This window comes from Mesoplodon bidens (genome assembly GCF_964165515.1).
Source record: "Mesoplodon bidens genome assembly, chromosome: 14".
In the NCBI taxonomy this organism is placed as follows: Eukaryota; Metazoa; Chordata; class Mammalia; order Artiodactyla; family Ziphiidae; genus Mesoplodon; species Mesoplodon bidens.
The window spans coordinates 76,282,159-76,302,820 of NC_138170.1; the positions used below are offsets into that span (position 1 = coordinate 76,282,159).

At 44.7% G+C, this 20,662-nt stretch overlaps 1 protein-coding gene across 3 annotated transcripts in view; it reads right to left on the minus strand.

Annotated features, from left to right (window-relative positions):
• VSNL1 (visinin like 1) overlaps positions 1-20,662 on the minus strand; it is a 97,000-nt gene that overhangs the window by 42,768 nt on the left and 33,570 nt on the right. For 2 of the 3 annotated variants that reach the window (XM_081254440.1, XM_081254438.1), the window contains exon 1: positions 14,118-14,356. In XM_081254440.1, the coding sequence (XP_081110566.1) occupies positions 14,118-14,330 (213 nt within the window). In that variant the 5' untranslated portion in view covers positions 14,331-14,356. Of the gene's footprint in view, positions 1-14,117; positions 14,357-20,662 lie in introns of those variants that run through there. The other variant, XM_081254439.1, reaches the window with a different exon arrangement.

Below are 20,662 nucleotides of genomic sequence, written 5' to 3' on the forward strand. Positions count from 1 at the left end.
CTATCTTTCCATTCTGCCACACTCAGCTTGGAATCAGTATCTTCCTTCGCCTCTGACAGTTAGCTATAGCAATTCCAGGGATCGCATGCAGACACTATACATCAAGTCTCCTTCTGAGATTTCCATCAGGGATCCATCTACCTAGTAAACAGCACTGGCGATGGAGCCCAACAGCTTGGGTGTGAATGTCATGTGACCCTGGGAGAGTTATTACCCATTTTGTGCCTCATTTGTAAAATGGGGGGAATAATAATGTCTACTTCATACACCCTTGTGAGGATCAAACGAGTTAATATACACAAAATGTTGTGTTTGGAACAGTACCTGACACTCGATAAACATTCAATTAATGTTGGCTATTGTCATCTATCCATTGTTCATCTATGCATCGAGTCACACTTTGATTTTTTTTCTAGAAAGGACATAAGTGCCTGGTTCCTACTGTATTTTTTGTTGTAATGACAACGTGCCCCTTTTCTACTCACCTCCAGGGTGTGACAGTCCCCTGGAGCAGACAGTAAATGTGTGGATTGCACAGGGACAACAGAAACCGTCCCTGACACCTACGTCAATATCTAGTGTTAATATGCTTTGTCTCAAATGGGATCCTCCTCCTCCAGTTCAGCCCTCAGAGGGGGCTGTACACACACCCCAAACACCCCACCGGGGTGTCCACGGGACCGCATGTTCTTCTCCCAGAGCTCTACTCTGGAGTCAGTGTAACACCTTCGAGGCTGTTACTGTCTGCAGCAGAGAAGCACAGGGAGGGAGAGAATTCCCTGTCTGCTGGCTTCCCTCCCCAACTGCTGGGAGAATTCCCGCTGGCACCCGCACCCGGGGACAATCTCTTCTCTTCCCCTTCGCCCCTCTTTCTCCACAGGGGCAGGATGCCTTGCCAGCCGGCAGGGCATGCTGGGGAAGACTGGTTCACACGATGGAAGCTGAGACAGCTCTCCCCCCCAAGGGAGGGACAGTGTCCTGGGGCGAATAGTGACTTGAGGCTGCAGAGAGGCGAAGAGTCCCAGAAGGATCTCTCTGGCACGCAGAGGCCAGCTTCCTCACCCCTGCACTCTTCTCATCAGTCCCCGGGGCCCCAGTAATAATGAAAGTGACCTCGAGTATTAATTGAGCACCTTCAGTGGAAGCACGTGTAAGGTAGATATGAAGAATTATCTAACAGCGGCGGAAGCTGAAGATAAGGGAAGTGGAGGACCTCGTCCAAGAACTCGCAGCTCTTAGGGGCAGACCCTGGGTTCAAACTGCAGAGTCAGCTCCAGGGCTGTTCCTTCCACAAAAGCAGCTGCCTTTTCAGCTCTTACTTAATACATGTTCTAAGCTGCTCTCTGTGTCTCTGATAGAGGGAGGAATCCAAGCCCCAAATGATAATACTCACATCTTTATGCCCTTTAGTGAAAAATACATACACGGGGCTTCCCTGGTGGCACAGTGGTTAAGAATCCGCCTGCCAATGCAGGGGAAACGGGTTCAGTCCCTGGCCCGGGAAGATCCCACATGCCACAGAGCAACCAAGCCCGTGCGCCACAAGTACTGAGGCTGCGCTCTAGGGCCCGCGAGCCACAACTACTGAAGCCTGCACGCCTAGAGCCCGTGCTCCGCAACAAGAGAAGCCGCGACAGTGAGAAGCCCACGCACCGCAAGGAAGAGTAGCCCCCGCTCGCCGCAACTAGAGAAAGCACGCGTGCAGCAACCAAGACCCAATGCAGCCAAAACTACAAAACAAACAAATAAATACATTTATTTTACAAAATACACAAAAACACAGGACCACATCCATCTTGCACTTTTCCCTGAACACGCTCTGAACTGCCCTGATAAAACAACCCATTTGTTTTTCATTTCAAGTCAGAACACGTTGAGTTTGCTTCTTTACTTCAGAGAGAAGGGATTTCATCTACAGAAGATGTGGCCGTGGGGTGTGACGCCACGGATGCTGCCTGTAACAGCCAGACCCAGCTGGTCTTCCTGGATCACCCAGTGTCATTGTTTTCACCCCAAAAGTTTTGACTCATCCACTTCTTTCTCAGCGAGTGGAGGGCTCAGAGCAGGAAGCTCTGGCTGGAAACCGGGCCAGGACAACAGGACAGGACTGGTCTTGTGGGCTGGGGTCAGCCTCTACTGCTAAAGTGGGGAGGCAGAGAGGCTGCCCAGGCAGGAGGACTATGGCAAGGAAAATTCCAAGTCCCCCTGAGCATTCCAGGAGGTGCCAACCATTCCAAGATCAGGGCCTTGCCCACCTACTGCTCACCCCCAGCTCTGTGGAGGCAAAACATTTTTACCCTCTTTGTCTAAGTCTCTCCTGGGGCCTCAGCCCCCAGTTCCTGTGCTGCCCCCGTTCTCCCTGCCCAGGAAGCCTCACCAGCCCCTCCCCGGCCTTTTCTCTTCCTTCCCCTCCCCTGAGCTCTCAAAGCTCTGATTGACCCATAACCTCACTTAGCTCTTGGGTTGTCACTGCAATTATCTGCTTGGAAGGCTGCCTCTTCCTACATGGCCTGGCACTTCCATTAGTGTCCTACCTGCTGCTCCCCTCAGGGTTCAGTGCAGCACAGACAAGGTACAGCTGGTAAATACTTGATGAATAACTCAGTCAACTTTGATGTTAAGTCATTCGTTCAAGGGCACATTGCGAGCTCCTGCAGCTTCACCCACGGAGTCACGGGGACCATTTATAAGGGAAATGAAAAAGAATGCTTCCTTCCTGGTACTGTCGTTATGCTGTTTTAAGAGGAAGACAATACCAGGTCACCAGAATTTCCATGGTCATCGAACAAATCCCAGCAGGAAGCCATCTCTCTGCCTTGTCTACAACATTCTGGACTTCAGAGCTTTTCTGGCAGTCTGGGACCTCTGTGACCGGGGCCCACTCACATCTCCAACCTCACTTTTCCCCTGATACCTCTTTGGTGATCCGACATTTTAGCCAACACGGTGGCTTGCTATTTCCCACACCTTCCCCTGCCTCCCTGCCCTGTACCCTTGCTTAGGGTGTCCCCCCTCTTAGGACTGTCATCCTTGCAGCTGCAAATCCGACCTATATTTCAAGGCATCGTGAAATCTTCAGTGAAGATATTTATATAGAAACTCGTTACGTTAGAATATTTACACGAGTCTTGGGACAGATAGCACTTTCTCTGTGATCTTTTAGCTATCTACATGGATTGTTCTACTAGGCTGCAAGCTCTTTAAAGGAGTGAGGGTGTCTGACTCAAACTCTGCATCCTCCATAGCTCTTGGCTACAGACTTGTTATAGATGCCGCTCGGTAGTGTTTGTTGAAGGTGGGTGGTTGCTAGAAGCTACTATGGATGATTATCTACAAAAGGATTCCCCTAAAATAGCTAAGGAGGCCCTTGGGCATTTCGTAGATGGATTTAGGTGTATTTTGTGGCTGACCACACCTCCCCCCCCAATCTCTCCACTGTGATGAGAGAAGTGCATTGCATGTGCGAGGGGAGAAGCTGTCTTCTTCGAGCCCAGCGCAGGACACAATTCACAGCAACATCATCACTGTCACAGGGAGGGGACGCTAAGCTCCATAACACCCTCGGAGAGAAACAGATGAGGGTCCAAGAACCATTCCAAGGGGAGACACCGGAGTGCATAATCAATAAGACAGAGAGCTTTCTTCCGGCAGGTGCTAAATAGGCCACAGGAGGGGAGGAAATGATTTCCACCAAGGTGGGTCAAGGATACCCGATCCAAGCCCTATCACCCTTTCAAAGGGTCAGAAAAATCCAATAATGTAAAACAGCTTTACATTCAGAGATCCAGATATGATTTTCTTATCTTCAAGTCCAACCCTGTATTTCCAATTAGAAATGTATTGTCCTTTAATAATTAGCTGAAGAGAATAGCTAACTGGAGAGCAGGTCCTTCTGGCTTTAAAACCTCATTATCAGGCTGGAGTTGAGACACATCCTTTTGGATGTTAATTGGAGCCATTAGGAAACAGGTTCTCAGACAGCCCTCCTCGCTCCAGGGCGTCTGTTTCCTCTTTTGTAAAATGGGGGCAGGGTGGACTGAGAGACTTCTAAAGGGCTCTTTCTAACCTTATCCTGAGGACACAGAAGTTGAGGTATCCTCTAAGAGCATTCCTTTGGATGGCATGGCTGCAATGACCACTGATATCTCTCTAACTGACACCTGCCCTATCATGGGAAAGCAAAATCCCAAGGTGTGGAAGCCATTCAAAATAATTTCACACCCGTTGAGACAGGAGAAGGTTATCACTTCCACCCCTCTGGGATAAATGCTCTCTCTAATGCAAGACATGTGGGTAGTAGCTAGCTATACCCTGAGACAATCTCGCTGTAATAAAATGTCTTTGGAGCCTCACATGGGACACTGTTTTCCCAGAACTGTAACTTTATTGTCATCTCTTCCTTGAGATTTCAGACCCCAGCTCTTGTTTTCCACATTAATTCAATTTGAAGTGCAGCCTAGATTGTGTTGGCAAACATTCCAAATGGAAATGAATTCCCAGGTTCTCACTAAAAATTGCAATGTCTTCACTAGCCCAATCTGGCTAACATTTTGTGTCTTATGTAATGTCTATTTCCCAAAGGAATTAAAATGCTTCTGTATATAGCTCTGCCCAACAAATTTTTAATAAGGCGTACTCCTAATTACCTCTTATGAACAAGCAGAATCTGAAGCCCTGAAAATCGATCACCCAAACATGCTTTTCTTGAGCCAAGAGTATTATTTTCAAAATTGATTTGAATCAGATGTTGAGAAGCGATAATAGTCACCTCTGTCACATTTTCTTTGGATAAAATACTTGATAGGGGAGCCAGCACTTGATGCCACAGCCAAGAGACTGGGCTGTTTGGCATCTGGAAGACTTTCCATGCCCAGATGCCTAAGTTCAAGCATGATGAAGCAGGGCTCAGAATATTCTCCCCATCTGACAGATGAGGAATCTGAGGGTCAGAGTGGTTTATTGATTTATTTAACAACCTTGAAGCATAAGACTTTCCCAAGTTCACACGACCAGTGTATGGTACAGCCAGGTACACATCCAGGCTTCTGATTAAACCACATCACATTTAAGTATATCCTGGCAAAACACTAATAGCAGTGTAGGCTCTGGGGAATGAAGAAGCGCTCTACCCAGAGAGGAGGTGAGAAAAGCTTACAGAATTGTGTTGCAAAACTATAATGTCCTTGTTAACAGAGGTGAGGGGGAGTGGGGAACCAAAGGCTTAGGAACTCAGAGGAGAAAGAGATTCCTCTGGCTTTGAGAGTCGGAAGATCAAAGAAGGCTCTTCTAGGGAGAAGCCTTTGAGCTGGTCCTAGAAGGATGGCTGAAATGGAGCAACAAGAGAGCTTTTGATGCATCTGCTTCACAGCAAAGTAGATCAGAGAAGCTCCCAGATGCCTGTTCCTGCGTGTGACCCAGAGGCCACAGGAAGCACAGCAGGAGGGAAGAATGCTGCTTGCAAGGTGGGCCAGGTGTTCAATTGCTGGCCCCTCTGCAGCCCTGGTCAAGTGTCCTGACTTCCCAACCCATACAGCTTGGAGTAAGGAAATGCTACCTCCAACGTCTGGTTCCTTGGCCATGGTGAGAATCAAGTGAGCTAACAGTCAGATTAAAGCACTTTTAGAAGGATCACAAAAGAAGGGACGAAAGGGAGGGAGAGAGAAGAGAAGGAAAAATGAGACAGGAGACCTGTGGCAGGAGCCCCGGGGGTATGAGCTTTATCTTCAACAGGTGGTTTTCCAGATTATCTCAGCAGGTCTGCCAAGAGGTTTTGGTTTGTTTGTTTTGTTTTGTTTCATTGTACTTTTGTTTCAACCTAATACACTCAATCTGGTGGGCCTCCTGCCAACACCATGCAGAGGAGCTCTCAAACACACTAGCTGTTTTTTATTCTAGCTTTTGTGATGCTGGTCAGTGAGATTTATGAGCTTCCAGACAGACTGACAGCTCATGTCCAAATCACCCTTGCTTTGAGAGTCAGCGTCAATGTCACCTTCCCCACCAGCCCTCCCTGGGCCTCCATGTCCTTCCCTGTCTTTCATGGTTCTGATCACAATGGTCCCTGTATTACAGATGTGTGTGTGTGTGTGTGTGTGTGTGTATGGTATATACCATACACTTGACCTATAGACTTCTTGCTGGCACCAGGCCATAGCCACCTGAGGGTAGGGATCTGTGACGGTCTCTGTAGACCCAGGGTCTTTACAGCATCTGGCACATAGGTGCTTAGGAGAATGAATGCAAGCAGGGGTGCATTTCATCCCCTTGGGGCCTTGCCATTTGCATTTTCACGGGGCTCTGGACAAAATACAGCTTAATTAATGGGCCTTGAATGAATCAGGAAAACATCCCACAACAAACTGAAAACAAATTTCACAAAGTGCAGTCCAGAAACTTTTGTTCTCTTTTTGCCTGTAACGTTTATTTGAGAGTCTAGTTTAGAAGGGAAATGTTCTCCATTTGTCTTACTGTCAGTTGAGACCCAATAACTCTACGGTCACAGAAATTAGAATGTTAGGCCTGCCAATGATTACAAGTCTCTTTAGTGATTCTTAACATTTGGGGAGCTTGCAAAGAACCATTTATATACCTGAGGAAAGTTATCTCAAGAGAGTGTAGATACAAAATTATACATATAATTTCAGTGTGTACAGAACTCCGGAAGCCTATCCCAGGATACTCCCAGGTTAAGCTCTAGGCCAGTGTTTCTCAAAATGTCATTCATGGATTTTCTCCATTAGAACTATCTTTGAGGTCTTATTAAGAATCCAGACACTGGGGCTCTGTCCTAGGCCTAGTAGAACAGCAGCCCTAAGGAAGGGGCCCAGCAACCTGCTGACTGAGTAGTCTGCCCAAGTGATTTTGATACCCACTCAAGTTTGAGAGCCATCGATAGAGATTGATTTTTTTTTAATTTGCACAAATGATGAATCTGAGAATCAGAGAGAAAAAGTCCCTTGTCCAAGTTACGCAGTAAACAGGGCAAAACTAGACATATTTTATTTCATAATTCTACAAAACAAAGATTACATGCCTAAAAGCCTACATTTATTATGTGTTTTCATATAACTTTGAGGAGGTATGCCTTTTCCTCCTAATAGTAAGTTTTTAAACATAAGAATACAATTTGAGAGTAAAATTATAAAGCCACATAGAGAATTAGGTAATAATACTTTACTAACGAGAAAATCTTTCTTGTTCTATTAAAATGTCTTTAATCATCAAATGTTTAGGTGCTCCTGATTCTATGACATAATTTGTTTTTATTTTGTTTTAATCCACGTCTCTGGGTAGTTGTATCAATAGAATTTTGGTGACTAGATTTATCTTTCCTATGTTTTAGGCCTAGAAAATTTCTCATTGAATGGAATTCCAATTACATTTTGTTGTAAAAATAAACATGGCTTTGCGAAGTGAAAAGCATCATACAAAAAAATGAGATGATGTTCCAGCTCTATCAGGCTCTGAGCTTACCGAGGGCAAAACTCAAGACAGCATCTGTCTTACAGAAAGCACAAAGGAAATGGGTCTTGAATGACTAAATGAATGAATAAGCCCACTCTTTGAAGGATAAGCTGCAAGGGCATTTTCTAATAACCCAATTACAGAAGCTCTTCAGGAAACGACCACTTGGATGGACACACGGAATGACTCGGCAGGAACTCTTTCGTTATATGCAAATAAGTTTTACTAAAGTTCAAACTGTTGGATTAGGGATGATCAAACAGCACTCAAGGGCCCTCCCACCTGCCTCAGGTACACCTTCCAGTTGCCTAACACCTAACACTCTTGAGAAGAAAATTTGGTACAGTGGTTTTTGCTTGGTGGAAAAGCAGTGGCTCAGAAGAATTGGGCTAGACCCCGGAAGAACAATCTTTGGCCATTTAATTACCTTTTTCTAAAGAGGTAGAATTCATCTCTTTCTCCACCTGCAAAATGATACGCTGTAGAGATTGAGCAGGTGGAGACACATGAGAGACAGGACAGCAAGTGGTTGGTGGGGCCGAATAAAGAAGGTCTGGAATGCCACGCCTCGCCTGTCTGGTAGCAGGGATCTGGGAGAGGCCTTTGTGCTGGAGAGGACCCAGAGCTCAGTGTCTAAGAATCTATGGAGGAAACGGTGCTGGTGTAGCCTCGTGGTGGGTCCTGTTACCCTGGAAAGCATGGTAGACACACTATTTGATTCAGGCACATGCTACTGAACCTCCATAGAGCTTCACTTCCTCTTCTGTAGACCATTCTATGCAGCCGTTGCCTTTGGCATGGAAATGAAAGTTGTTTTCTACCTTGGTTCTCTGAGAGTAAATGAGCAGATGATCAATCATGATGGCAAAAACATCTTGTTATAGGTTGTAAGTCATTTTTACTTCCTTCTTTCCTTTAGGACACCACTGAGGTGACAGGACAGGGTTTATTATTTCCACCACTTAGATAAGGAAATAGATTCAGAGAGGCAGAGATCTGGCAAACATTAACACAGCTAGGACTGAATCTCAGGGCTGTCAGACTGTAGATCCCATGACCTTTTTAAACTAACTCCCTTTTCAACTCAACCTGAATCCACCCAATGATCCTGATGAAAACAATCCCGAAAGTCGAACACCAAACAAATATCAAAATGCATGTAGTGCTTTGCAGGACTCTGCCCGGTTTGTTACTTGGTTTCTTTGGCTTTGATGTCACAGAGACTAAACGAAGCAGGAATGGTATCAGCCTTCCAAGGAAGAGGACCTGGGATAGGGACATTTCCTCTCTCATGCAGCTGCTTGCTCTTCCACAGGGTTGGTTTTCTTTTAAGATTAAATTTAAAAATTCTCTGAAGATACAGTTCAAATTGCAAACGCTCAGTCTTAATTTGTGATCTCAACTTGGCAATCCTTATAATTATTGGAAACAGGAAATTCTCATGGGGGAAAAAATCAGGTACTTGGTTCTTGGTGACAAAATGCAAAATCTCTCTCCCCAACCTCTCAGCAGCAGTACTGTGGTTGGGATGATGAAACATCTGCAGTAACATGGACATCTCTGTGTGTGCCAGGAGCGTCAGAACATTCCTGACAGAAGGCGTGCTTATACCAGATACAGAGGGCTCTGGGTTTGCCCATGAGAAGTTTGTAACAGAGAAGGAACGAGTACTGTTTTTAGTTTGTCAAGGCTGCCATAACAAAGTACCACAGACTGCGTGGTTTAAACGATAAAAGGTCTGAAGGGTAGAAGTCCAAGATCAAGGTGTTGGTAAGGTTGGTTTCTTCCGAGGCTTCTCTTTGATTTGCAGACGACCATCATTTCCCTGTGTCTTCACGTGGCCTTTCTTCTGTACATGTTTGTGTCCAAATTGCCTCTTCTTATAGGACACCTGTCATACTGGATTAGGGCCCACACTAATGACCTCATTTTAACTTAATTACCTCTTTAAAGGCCCTCTCTCCAAATACAGTCAGATTCTGACATACTGGAGATGAAAATTTCAACACATGAATTTGGGGGTGGGTGGGCACCTTTCATAGGTACCAAGTTTGTCAAAGGTAAAAGCTATATACTCAGAGACGCTTTATCTTCTGAAAGGCCAGGAGAAAAGTCTTCCTTTCATCACTGCATTAATTAACTTCTAACTTTAATATCCCATTTTGAAATAACCTTTATTTTCCACTTGTGCCCCACCAACAGCATTTATGTCATTCCGCCTTGTTTTGTGGTTAACTGTGTCTCTCCAATTAGCCTGTGAGACCCTGGAGAGCAGGCAGGACTGTCCTTTAGTCACTTCTATATGCCTCCACCACAGGGCTTCCTGAGAAGGATACACACAGCCAGCATTCAATACAATTCACTCACCAACACTGATGCTTGCTCTGTGGCAGGCCCTGTCTTAGCCACTGGGTCGTATGTTGATTTAAGTGAGGTGACTATTCTCTACATGACGAAAGAATGAAACCTGTGAAACCATGCCCCATAGGGTTAACAGAAATCCTTGACTTATGGAACAGCAGATAAGGGAACAGCTTGTTAAAAACCCCTCTGCTTGTAACCTGCCTTTACTGATTACGCTTGCTAATTTTTTTTTCCTTCTTTAATTGCATACCCTCCAAGCTTCACGTAGCTAGGTCATATATCACAAGACTTCTTAACCACCCTTATAGATAATGCCTCTGACGTATGGGTCACTAGAGTAACAGGCACTTAAGCTGTTTTCCAGAACCCTGGAGTCAACTCCTGTCTAGTCAAGCTGACAAAAGCTGGATGGGACCACTGAGCCTAAAACTGGGCCTGCACAGTTGTCTGATGAATGACCTTTGGATGTCAGAGGGCCAAAAACTCTACCCTCAGACCATGCTAAGAGCCTCCATTCCTGAACACGCATCCCATGAGGAAGCATGTAACCCAATACTCCTGCTCGGAACGCCGATTACCTCACCTTTTCCCCACCTCCAATCACCTTTCCCCATGCCTAAGACCACCCTGCTTCTTTATCCCGTAAATATCTCAAGCCTTTTGCCTTCAGGGAGGTGGATCTGAGACTTCTTCTCCTGTCTCCTTGCTTGGCTGCCTTGTGAATAAACTCTCTGCTCCAAACCTCAGCATCTCAGCGTACGGCTTGCTGCATGTTGGGCAAATGAGCCTGGTTCGGTAACAAACTAGGAAGGTCCATGCCCAGACCTGTGTTTTTCAAATCCCACTCCAGCAGCTGTATGGTGGAGGGGCTTGGAGGGAGGGTGATGAGGGGCTGCCAGGGGAATCCAGTCGAGAGGCAGGGCCGTGTGCTGCAGTGCAAGTCAGCATACCCATCGTTAATGTCGGTCCTGAATTTCACTCATTTTGCTGCACTGGGCACATTACCTCATTTTTCTGAACCTTAGTTTTAGACAGTTTTACATGTAGACTTAATGGAATTCCTTTATATTTTGGATACAAAGGCTTCTGAAGTTGACAGTTTGTGGCCCCTGGCCTTGTGCGGGGGTCTCTCCCATTATCCTGTCACCCCCATACCCTCATCAGAACCGACTCCACACAATGAGGTGACTCTCCCGGAGCCTAAAATGGATTAGGTCAGTGACAGCAGATATGTCGGGCTGACCACACAGGCAGGAGGGCAGAGGCCACCGGTGGCTTTGCTCACTCAGCTGGATTCCAGGATGTCTCAATGTCCACACTGAGATAGAAGGAACTACTGAAAAGTGCCTATTCACCACGACAAAGACTGTCTTGCTGAACATTTGTACTTTCAAGCTGCATTAAAGGAAGATTTTTCTTCTCAGCCCTTCTCTGGGCCTTATTACATAATACACATCTTTCTCTGTTATTCTCCCTTCTAACCTATCAGACCTGTCTTTCTTTCTTTCTTTTTTTTTTCCTGTGGATGTGGCACATTTCCTCTGCGATTCTCTTTTGTATTTTGTCCTTGGACAACTCCGGAAGGAGAGGAGGGCTTTGCCTACTTTCTATTTGATACAAGAGGACAGGCTGAGTTTAAATATGGCTGTTAAGAGGCTGCCAAGAATCTAAACTTCATCCACAAAGTTATATATCCTCTTCCTGGAAAAAAAGTCCACTCTGGGGTGGAGTGGGGGAGGTAGGAGTAGGGGTTGATATTGGTACATATATATCAGTTGTACCATAAAACACTGAGGGATGTTTGATGTTTACACACACCCCTCCCTTATCTTGAGGTGGATTTTATTTTCAGTGCTGAGTACTTCCAGCATGTAAATAAAATACTTCCTTTCCTGCATTTGAACTATTTCTTCAAAGGCAAAACCACTCTCATTTTGAACAAATAGTGAGAAACATGGCACATAGAGCTCTTAAACACAGAGTGACAGCTTGCATGGCTTTTACTGATATGAAAGTGGCTTTGACAAATCTCATTTGTCTGTACTTTCCTTGGGGCTGAGGGAAGACAGTTCTGAGGCACAGGCTAACTTCTGGGTGATAAAATGGTAGAAGATGTGACTTTGAAAACTATGGTGAGTTGTATAAAAATCTAGGAAAATGTTGGGCCTCCCTGGTGGCGCAGTGGTTGGGAGTCCGCCTGCCGATGCAGGGGATACGGGTTCGTGCCCCGGTCTGGGAGGATCCCGTGTGCCGCGGAGCGGCTGGGCCCGTGAGCCATGGCCGCTGAGCCTGCGCATCCGGAGCCTGTGCTCCGCAACGGGAGAGGCCACAGCGGTGAGAGGCCCGCGTACCGAAAAAAAAAAAATCTAGGAAAATGCATACCATCCCACTTCTCGGCAAAAGCAATTTATGTCAATTGAATGGTAAATGCATTTCTCAGTGCTTCCATGTAAAAGATCTCTACACACTAAAAACTAATTACTCAGATATCCTTAGAAGTGTCACAGTAAACTTATAACATGCGCACGTACCACTTTTTGTGTACTTTTCTACACACATTTAAAAAGATAGCTATAGATACCTTGAGCCCTCAGGTGGTCAGCACTGGATTAATGATAATCACAGATTCTTAACATTCATTAGTGGTCCATGCAGGATTAGCAAGCTTTTATTAATGCAATAACCACCTGCAAACCGAGCACCCAAAGCCATAGCTAAGACTTTAACACAATCCGTCCAACTATCTAACCATGTGGCTAAACTTCCATCTCATCCCTTGCCTCTTTTTTTTTTTTTTTTTGCGGTATGCAGGCCTCTCACTGTTGTGGCCTCTCCCGTTGCGGAGCACAGGCTCCGGACGCGCAGGCTCAGCAGCCATGGCTTACGGGCCCAGCCGCTCCACGGCATGTGGGATCCTCCTGGACCGGGCATGTACCCGTGTCCCCTGCATCGGCAGGTGGACTCTCAACCACCGCACCACCAGGGAAGCCCCCTTGTCTCTTATGCACTGGATGTAACCATCATAACTGCAGGGTGGGTGATGCAGTTTGAATCCTGTGTTCATCACTCTCTTGCTTTCTTTTTCATGCGATTTTATTGCTTTTATTTGTAGTTCTATAAAACATATTTTTATCTTATCTGTGTTTAAAGTATTTTGAGACTTACTTTTTGCACTTAATGTTTCAGTGTTGCTGCAGTTCAACTGTTTTGACTGCCATGTGAGTATACCACAGTTTATTTTCCACTCTCCCTTTGATGGGCATTTGGGTTGTTTCCCAGTTTTGTTATTGTGAGCAGTGCAGCTATGAACATTCTTATACATGTTCCTTCTTGTACATATGCAAGGATGGAATTGCTGGAGCAAAGGCTATATGAGGTGCTCAACTTCAAGAGAGAATGACACTGTTTCATATTTTATATAATCATCCCATGCACATATTATGCATGTGGATGGTTCATATTGCTCAAATTGATACTTGCTGTACTTGAATGATAAGAGCACATTTGGTATTTTAGTCAGAAAAAGTTAAAAGAGAAACAATGCATTTTTTTCCACAAGCCTCACATTATCGAAGTGTAAACAAAATGTAATGTCTTAGATCATGCCAAATCTAGAACAACTACAGCTGATAAACTCAGACAAACCGAAGCAATACCACTGCAGTACAAATTATACCTTACACGGAACAGTTTTATCTAATGTCCAGGGGAATGTTAACTTCTAAACAGTATGAAATCCTGGGGAAAGTCCATATTTTAGACCTTGATAAAAGGATAGAAGACCATCCGGGTAGACCTTGATGTATACCAGAACTCCCTACTTTCTTCTAAATGCAAAGCTGTGGAGATCTGTATATTTTTCTTACCTGCAAAGAAGGGGACCTTTCAGGGTGCAAAAGCCCTCCCAGATACTTTCTTGCTAACTGAGAGAGGTACAGATACCTTTAACAAGCCAGACAATGGTGCAATTAGCCGCCTGTCAATACTCATCAGCAAATGCTACTATTTGAGATTTTTACTGTGCTTTACCAGATGCTATCATCCTCTGAACTGTTGGGTGTTTTGATTGAACAATTGCTCTTCTTGTTCATAAATTGCTTGACTTATGGCTGGAACAAAATACATCCCTTTGCATTTTTAAAAATGACCATTTTTCTTTTTGGGTGGAAAACCACCAGAGTTGAAACAAATTGGCTACTTCGAGTTATAATTCCATGTGAAGCTACATGTGATGAAGACCATGTTTTCTGGCCTGAAGATTAAAAAAAAAAAGTTGAAAAACAACTTACCTTCACGTAGAGCTGCTGAAATTCCTCGAGATTCAGCCTCCCGCTTGGACAGTCCTTGAGAAATCCTTTGTACCACTGCTTGAGTTCATGCTCATTAAACTCTGTGCTCTTCACCAGGTCCTCCATCACTTCGGGGGCCAGTTTGCTATTCTGTTTCCCCATTCTGCCTGATGAAAAGCAAATTAATGCAATTAGCGCTGTGGCTGTGATCATTTCAAGCTTGATTAAGAGCCAAGCTAGAGTTCTGAGCAGTCCCTTGGTTGAAGTCCCTCCAGCGTGTCTGATCAAAGTCTCCCCAAGTCTGTTTCCTTCTATTTGATATTCTAGAAAAGAGATTACCGAAAAAGACTTCTCAAAAGGCTGTAGGGTTCATCCTCCTCCTTCATGTGTCATCTTTTACACAGCACTGACTCCCACATGGAAAGCCAACATCCCTTTTTATGCTACTCATGTCAAGTTCATGGAAAATGTTTGTATTCTCATTTTACGAATTATGATTCATTAGCACTTACTGCACAGGTGCCTAATTCTACATGTAGTTTGCAGGGATATTAAGTGACATTATTGACAAGAACCGTAAGAAGGATTTATAGCCAAATGATCGAAAAGTGGCTTTGAGGGCTTCCCTGGTGGCGCAGTGGTTGAGAGTCCGCCTGCCGATGCAGGGGACACGGATTCGTGCCCCGGTCCGGGAAGATCCCACGTGCCACGGAGCGGCTGGGCCCGTGAGCCATGGCTGCTGAGCCTGCGCGTCCGGAGCCTGTGCTCTGCAAAGGGAGAGGCCACAACAGTGAGAGGCCCGCGTACAGCAAAAACAAAAAAAAAAAAGAAAAAAGAAAAGTGGCTTTGGAAATCTGATCAGCAATGGTAGGGAATGCGTTGTTCTAGTTCCAAAGTTTCTGCTGTTTTTTTTCTTTTTCAAATGCCAACAGATCGTTTTTACTCGTCTCATTAATTCTCTATCTCTCTTCTCAGCTTCAGAAACTTCCTACAACATTGCCTTCAGTGTTGACAACTTCTGGGTGGTTTTTTTTTTAAAGATTGGTTAGTGAATTTCAGTTGACATAATTCCATTCTATTCTTATTACTGCTAGTAAGTCAAAATAATAGTGCATAACATAAAATATAAAATACATTGATTATATGCCAGGTTGTGTGGCCAACATCACAGTCAAGTGTAGGTGAACAGAGCATAGGTTTAGAGTTATCCCTGATTTGGCCCTTTACCTTATGTGTTGCTTATAGCAATATTAATTAACTGCTTTAGCTTCTATTTCTTTCTCAATAAAGCACACATAAAAAAAAACTCTTTCAGATTTACTGTGATGGCTAATTAAGAAATACGTAGGTAAACAAAGACCAAAAAACATTACAAAATTAAAACAGTTGTATCAGTGCAGGAAAATTAAAGATGATTTTTAAAAAATTCCCTTTCATGTAGTTGTTTTGTGACAAAAAAGAAGTAAAACAAAACAAATTAACCACAGAGTAATTAAAAAAGTCAAGTTAGACTTGAAAATCTGGGGGATCACCAGAACAAGGCAAGTATCGTGAGATCTTTCAAGCCCTGTGAGAGGAGCCAGAGTTAGGTTTTGGAGAATTTACCCAAGTGGAGCCAGTCCTTCAGAGTGCTTGAGACAAATTCTCTACTAGGCTCTCAGCAGGTCCATACTTGCAATAGCCCAGAAGGGGTAATCTTACCACATACCCTGCTGTTATTATTTTTTTACCTTCTTCTAAAACAGATTCCACACCCATTGTCAGTAACCTGCCCTAACACTGAACACTTCTTTCAAAACAATGAAACCAAACCACTATTGCTGCTTTCAGGGGAAGCTTCCTTTTCGGAAGCACACAGCATGGTGAAAAGATACTGTTTAGATGGCCATTTGCTTCCAAACTCTTCTGTTTGATAAAAGGGCCTGAGGACCAGCAACTATGCCCTTTCTCATGGAGTTTCTCTACATATTTTTGCTCTGAATTTCAAGTTTCAAGTCTCTTATTAAAAACCATCTCTTAATTATAAGTTACTGTGGGATTCCACAGCTGGATATGGAAATCAAGTGGGCACTCAGGTGTCAGGTTTAATTAATCTGGGTACGAAAATGGTAATTCATGGTTATCTTGATAATCAAAAGATGTATTACCAACCTTTCAGTACTTCTCTTTGTTCTTTTCGGTACAGTATTACAAATTTTCATTATTGAACCAGAATCTCACCTAATAATAATAGCTACTGTACCCTGAGTGGCTGCGGGGGAGGCATTAGGATGGACACTTCACAAACTTGACCTCTAACCCTGTGACAACTCAGCAAAATAATGAGGGCAGCTCTCTTGTACAAAATCATACAACTAACGAGTGGCAGAGCTAGAGTTTGAACGTGGATCTGCAAGGCTCTAGCGCACAGTTACCGACAGACAGGTGGTTGGAAGGCATTGCAGGAGAAGGAACAGAAACAGCGAAAGCAGGAAGGTTTGAGAGGCTGAATCAGCGTTTTCTGGCGCTGCAAGAGGGATGAGAGAGGGATCACTTTGCCAAGCTCTTGTTTGGAAAAGCCCATTAGATTTACCAAAACCACAAGCTCAGAAGTGAGTTTGTATGAATGATGGGAAAAGGGGTTAAGGGTTATTAAAAACCACCTCCCCCAAGGGCCTTTAGAAGGTCAACATGTCAGCTTCTCTCTTAAGCAAGGGAGCTTGGATTCTCTACGGATCATTGCGATGCCTTAAACTGTTCAGTTGACCCGGGAGAGGATGGTCTCTTACACACAAGGGGAACATGGTCAGCACCATGAATCACAGTTTTGGGGACTCAAATGCATAACGTCATGCATCTTGGTTACAGGTCATGGTCAGCACCATGAATCACAGTTTTGGGGACTCAAATGCATAACGTCATGCATCTTGGTTACAGGTCATGGTCAGCACCATCACTCAGGTGTGCCTGGAAATGAGTGAATCATGTACAAAATCAAGTTCTGACCTGGCTCAGAGTGGCACTGCCACCGCCCTCATCAGGTTTTGCCTGGATTAATAATCCTCCCTGGGCTCTCTACTCCAACCTGCCTCCTGCATGGCTGCTTGAATGAATTTCTGAAATGCAAACCTCAGCGTCTGATCTTCTCCCCAAAACGCTCAACAGTTCACCGTTGTCTACAGGATGTAGTCCCAGCTTGCTAGCGTGGCACAGTCTTGCTGACTCATAGCCTCATTTTCTGCCAACCTGTCTTTTCACTTCATATACCAGTAATAATCAACTGTTACAGGTCCCAGGGCTTGCATGCTTCCACACATTCATGCTTTGCACGTGCTGTTTCTTTTCCTGGAATGTCATCCCCCTTTATCTGCTCAGCACGCTTCTTCTCCTTCTTTAAGTAGTCTCAGCTCACGTGCCAGCTCCTCTGTGAAATCTCTGCAGACTCTCCAAGGCTGACTTAGGCATCCTTTGTCCTCGGCCTCTCCTTTCCCTTATAAAAGCTTCCATGATCATGATTGATTTCTCTACTGGATTGTTCGTTGCTTGAGAGGACTGCTTTTATTTATCTTTGCACCCTGGTACCTCATACTAGATGCTCAACAAATACTTTTTGAGGAGATGAATGAATGGGACGTGAGCCACTATGAAGGATCTTGTCACTGGTCTTCATTAGTCCCATTATGGGATTTGGTATGTTTCTTTCTGGGAAAATCAGCCTCATAATAATCTATACATGAGGAGAGTCAATGCAATCCTAAGTATAAAGTGCAGACAGCAAATGGGAGGAATGTTTCATTTAACTGTATAGAAAATAGCCTGACCTTCTAGAGATTGTTTCCTTGTCTGTCTTCATCATTAAATTCTAAGTAGCTTGAAGTCAGGGCCTGTGCCTTTGTTTCAGCATCCTCAGTTCTTGGCATAAAGGTGATTCTCAGTTATGTCTGATAAATGAACTGATGCCCTCCCCATATTGGGGCTGCAGTGACATGGGCCAAGTAGTTTTTTTCATTATGAGACTGGGATGAAAGAAAGGGTAAAATGACAGTAAAGCTTAATATGTTCCCCAAAAGATTCCATGACATAATGGGGAGGATTTATCCCCACTCTATTTCTAGTTAAATCTGTGATCTTGGGCAAGATTCTTTCCTTCCCTGTTGCTCAGTTTCCCCAACTGAAAAATGAGTTGGACAAGATGATCTTTAAGGTCCTTGTGCCCCCACCACTCATTGATTGGCAGCCTAAGTTTTCTAAGTATGAAAATATGAGTCACAGACTTCAAACTGGCTTGTCTCAAAAGAGTCGGTGCATGTGGGCCTTGTGCATTTTTTACCTGAAAACTGGTGGTACTTGAGCATTTGTTACCTAAGGGAGGGGAAAGATACCAGAGTGTAGTATTTTTAAGCTAGGGTTCCAGGCTGTAAGATAAAAGCCAGCCCAGCCCCAAATCAAATTATTTCTCATGCTTTGAGTTGTCATAGAGACTCAGTGCTAGGCACAAAATGGGACTGGTAGAAAGGTTCTGATGGGCAAGAGAAGACCGCCAGGAACAGGCCCATGGGCGCGGCATCAAATTGCAAATGACGACCAGAGAAGACCACATTTTTATACACTACAGTTCACAAAAGGCTTTTGTGTAACAATATTTACCCGTATAATGATGCTGTAAGAAAGAGATGATTATCATCTCTTTTATTGATGAGGAATTTGAAGCTCAGAAAGACTACATAATTTACCCTAGCTCAACCAGCTAGTAAAAAGCTTAGTACAGAGAGAACAAGATGTCTCAAACCTCGTTGGTTTCCTGATAAAGGCTCTTATCTCTTGCCTGGATTCTTCAACCACCTCTTAACTGGTCTTCCTGCCTTGGGTTTGGCCACTTCTCATCCATTTCCTACCCTGTCTTGATAACAAGATTCTAGAGCAGAAGAGGTAAAACATGTAAGAATGCTCTGAGAACTGGGAAACTTCCTGGAAGGGAGAAAAGACCCACCAGAAGGTCCGAGAAGCTCCCATGAGCATCTTTACTCCACAGACCCTTTTGGCCTTAAAGAGGATTCAAATAAAATATATATGTGGTGTGTGTGTGTGTGTGTGTGTGTGTGTGTGTGTTGCCCTGAGCCTGTCCTTTGCCTACTCTGATACCTAAGCCCAGCTTCTCAGGACACACCAAGGCTTGCTGCATGCGATGAGGCACACAGAACAGCACGCCTGGCTTCTCCTAGGTAATTGGACCATCAGCCTGGCTGAAGCTTGGTGAGATTCATGGAAAGACTGGGGGGCTGAGTTGGGGTAGCACCACCACACATGCAGACACACAGCAGGATGAGCACATTGCTGGGGAAACAGTCCCGGAAATAGGGCTCAGAGCAGAGGCTGAAAAAGCTTTAGGGGCTCAGGTGGGAGGCCTATGGAACACACAATAGTGCCAGGTATGGAAGGAGTCTTGAATGGAGTTGATCTGGTTCTAGTGTCAAGTTACCTGGGCCAGCCTTGAATATATCAGGTCTTCTCTCTGGGCTCTGGGATTCTCACCTGAACATGAGAATAACTGGAAGAGCCTGGCTTTGCTTGTGCTTAGACTTCTGCCTGGATCCCCCTTTCTTTTCCTTACCACTGGCCCAAATCTTACTCCTTCTGCAAGGCTCAGTTCCAATGCTGTCTTCTCTGTGACATGTTTCTACAAATTCTCACTAATCTCCTCTCCTCCTGTCCTTAAAGGCATGGATTTGTACCAATAATGGCTGATGGTCTGGTTAACTGAGGCAGATAGAAACTCTCTGGGCAACTCAGTTCAGTGGACATTTATAGGCATCGTCTATGAGAAAGGCCCTGTGCTGGGCGCGGTGGGGTGTAAAGAGAAGACATGGTTCCGGCCTTGAAGGGCTCAGAACTGGATGCAGGAGACATTCACCTCTTGGAATATGGGGCCTGGAGAGATGAATGTTCACAGCCAACAGCTAGGGAGCACAAGGGACAGAGAGACAAATTCCCACCCGCATCAGGCAACTTCAACTGTGGCTGGTCCCCAGGTGAAAACTCTTAAGCAGTTGTGTCCCAAACTTGCCTAAGTGCAAGAATCATCCTTGGTTATTTTGTTAAAAATACAGCTTCATGAGACCCTCCCTTAGAGGGAAGTCTATAACAAGCAGCTCTGGGTTCTTCTGTTTTAAGCCCTTGGTTTCATTTGGAGAGTTTGAGGTCTTCCAATATCACACAGGCAACGGATGGCACAGCCAGGATGAGAACCCCAGTCTCCTGACCTAACTGGGCGGTCCCACCCTCCCACACTCACAGTGTGCTGTCCCCACACCAAACACACATAGCCCATAAGCCAGGAGGCATGTTTACCTCTGTGTCAGGATGCTGAAACAATCCCCATCACCAACCCTCTTGGATCCCTTAAACAAATGACATTAGGTTGCTAGTTTCCAGAGACTGTTAAAACAACCCTGAAAATTAAGCCTCAAAGTTTCCCAGCACATTGTGTGGGGTTTTCTTTTCTAATAAAGGCAAATATCTGGCCCTCTGGCTCTTTCTGCTCTTCTCTTCTTCATCCTCCTAAAGCC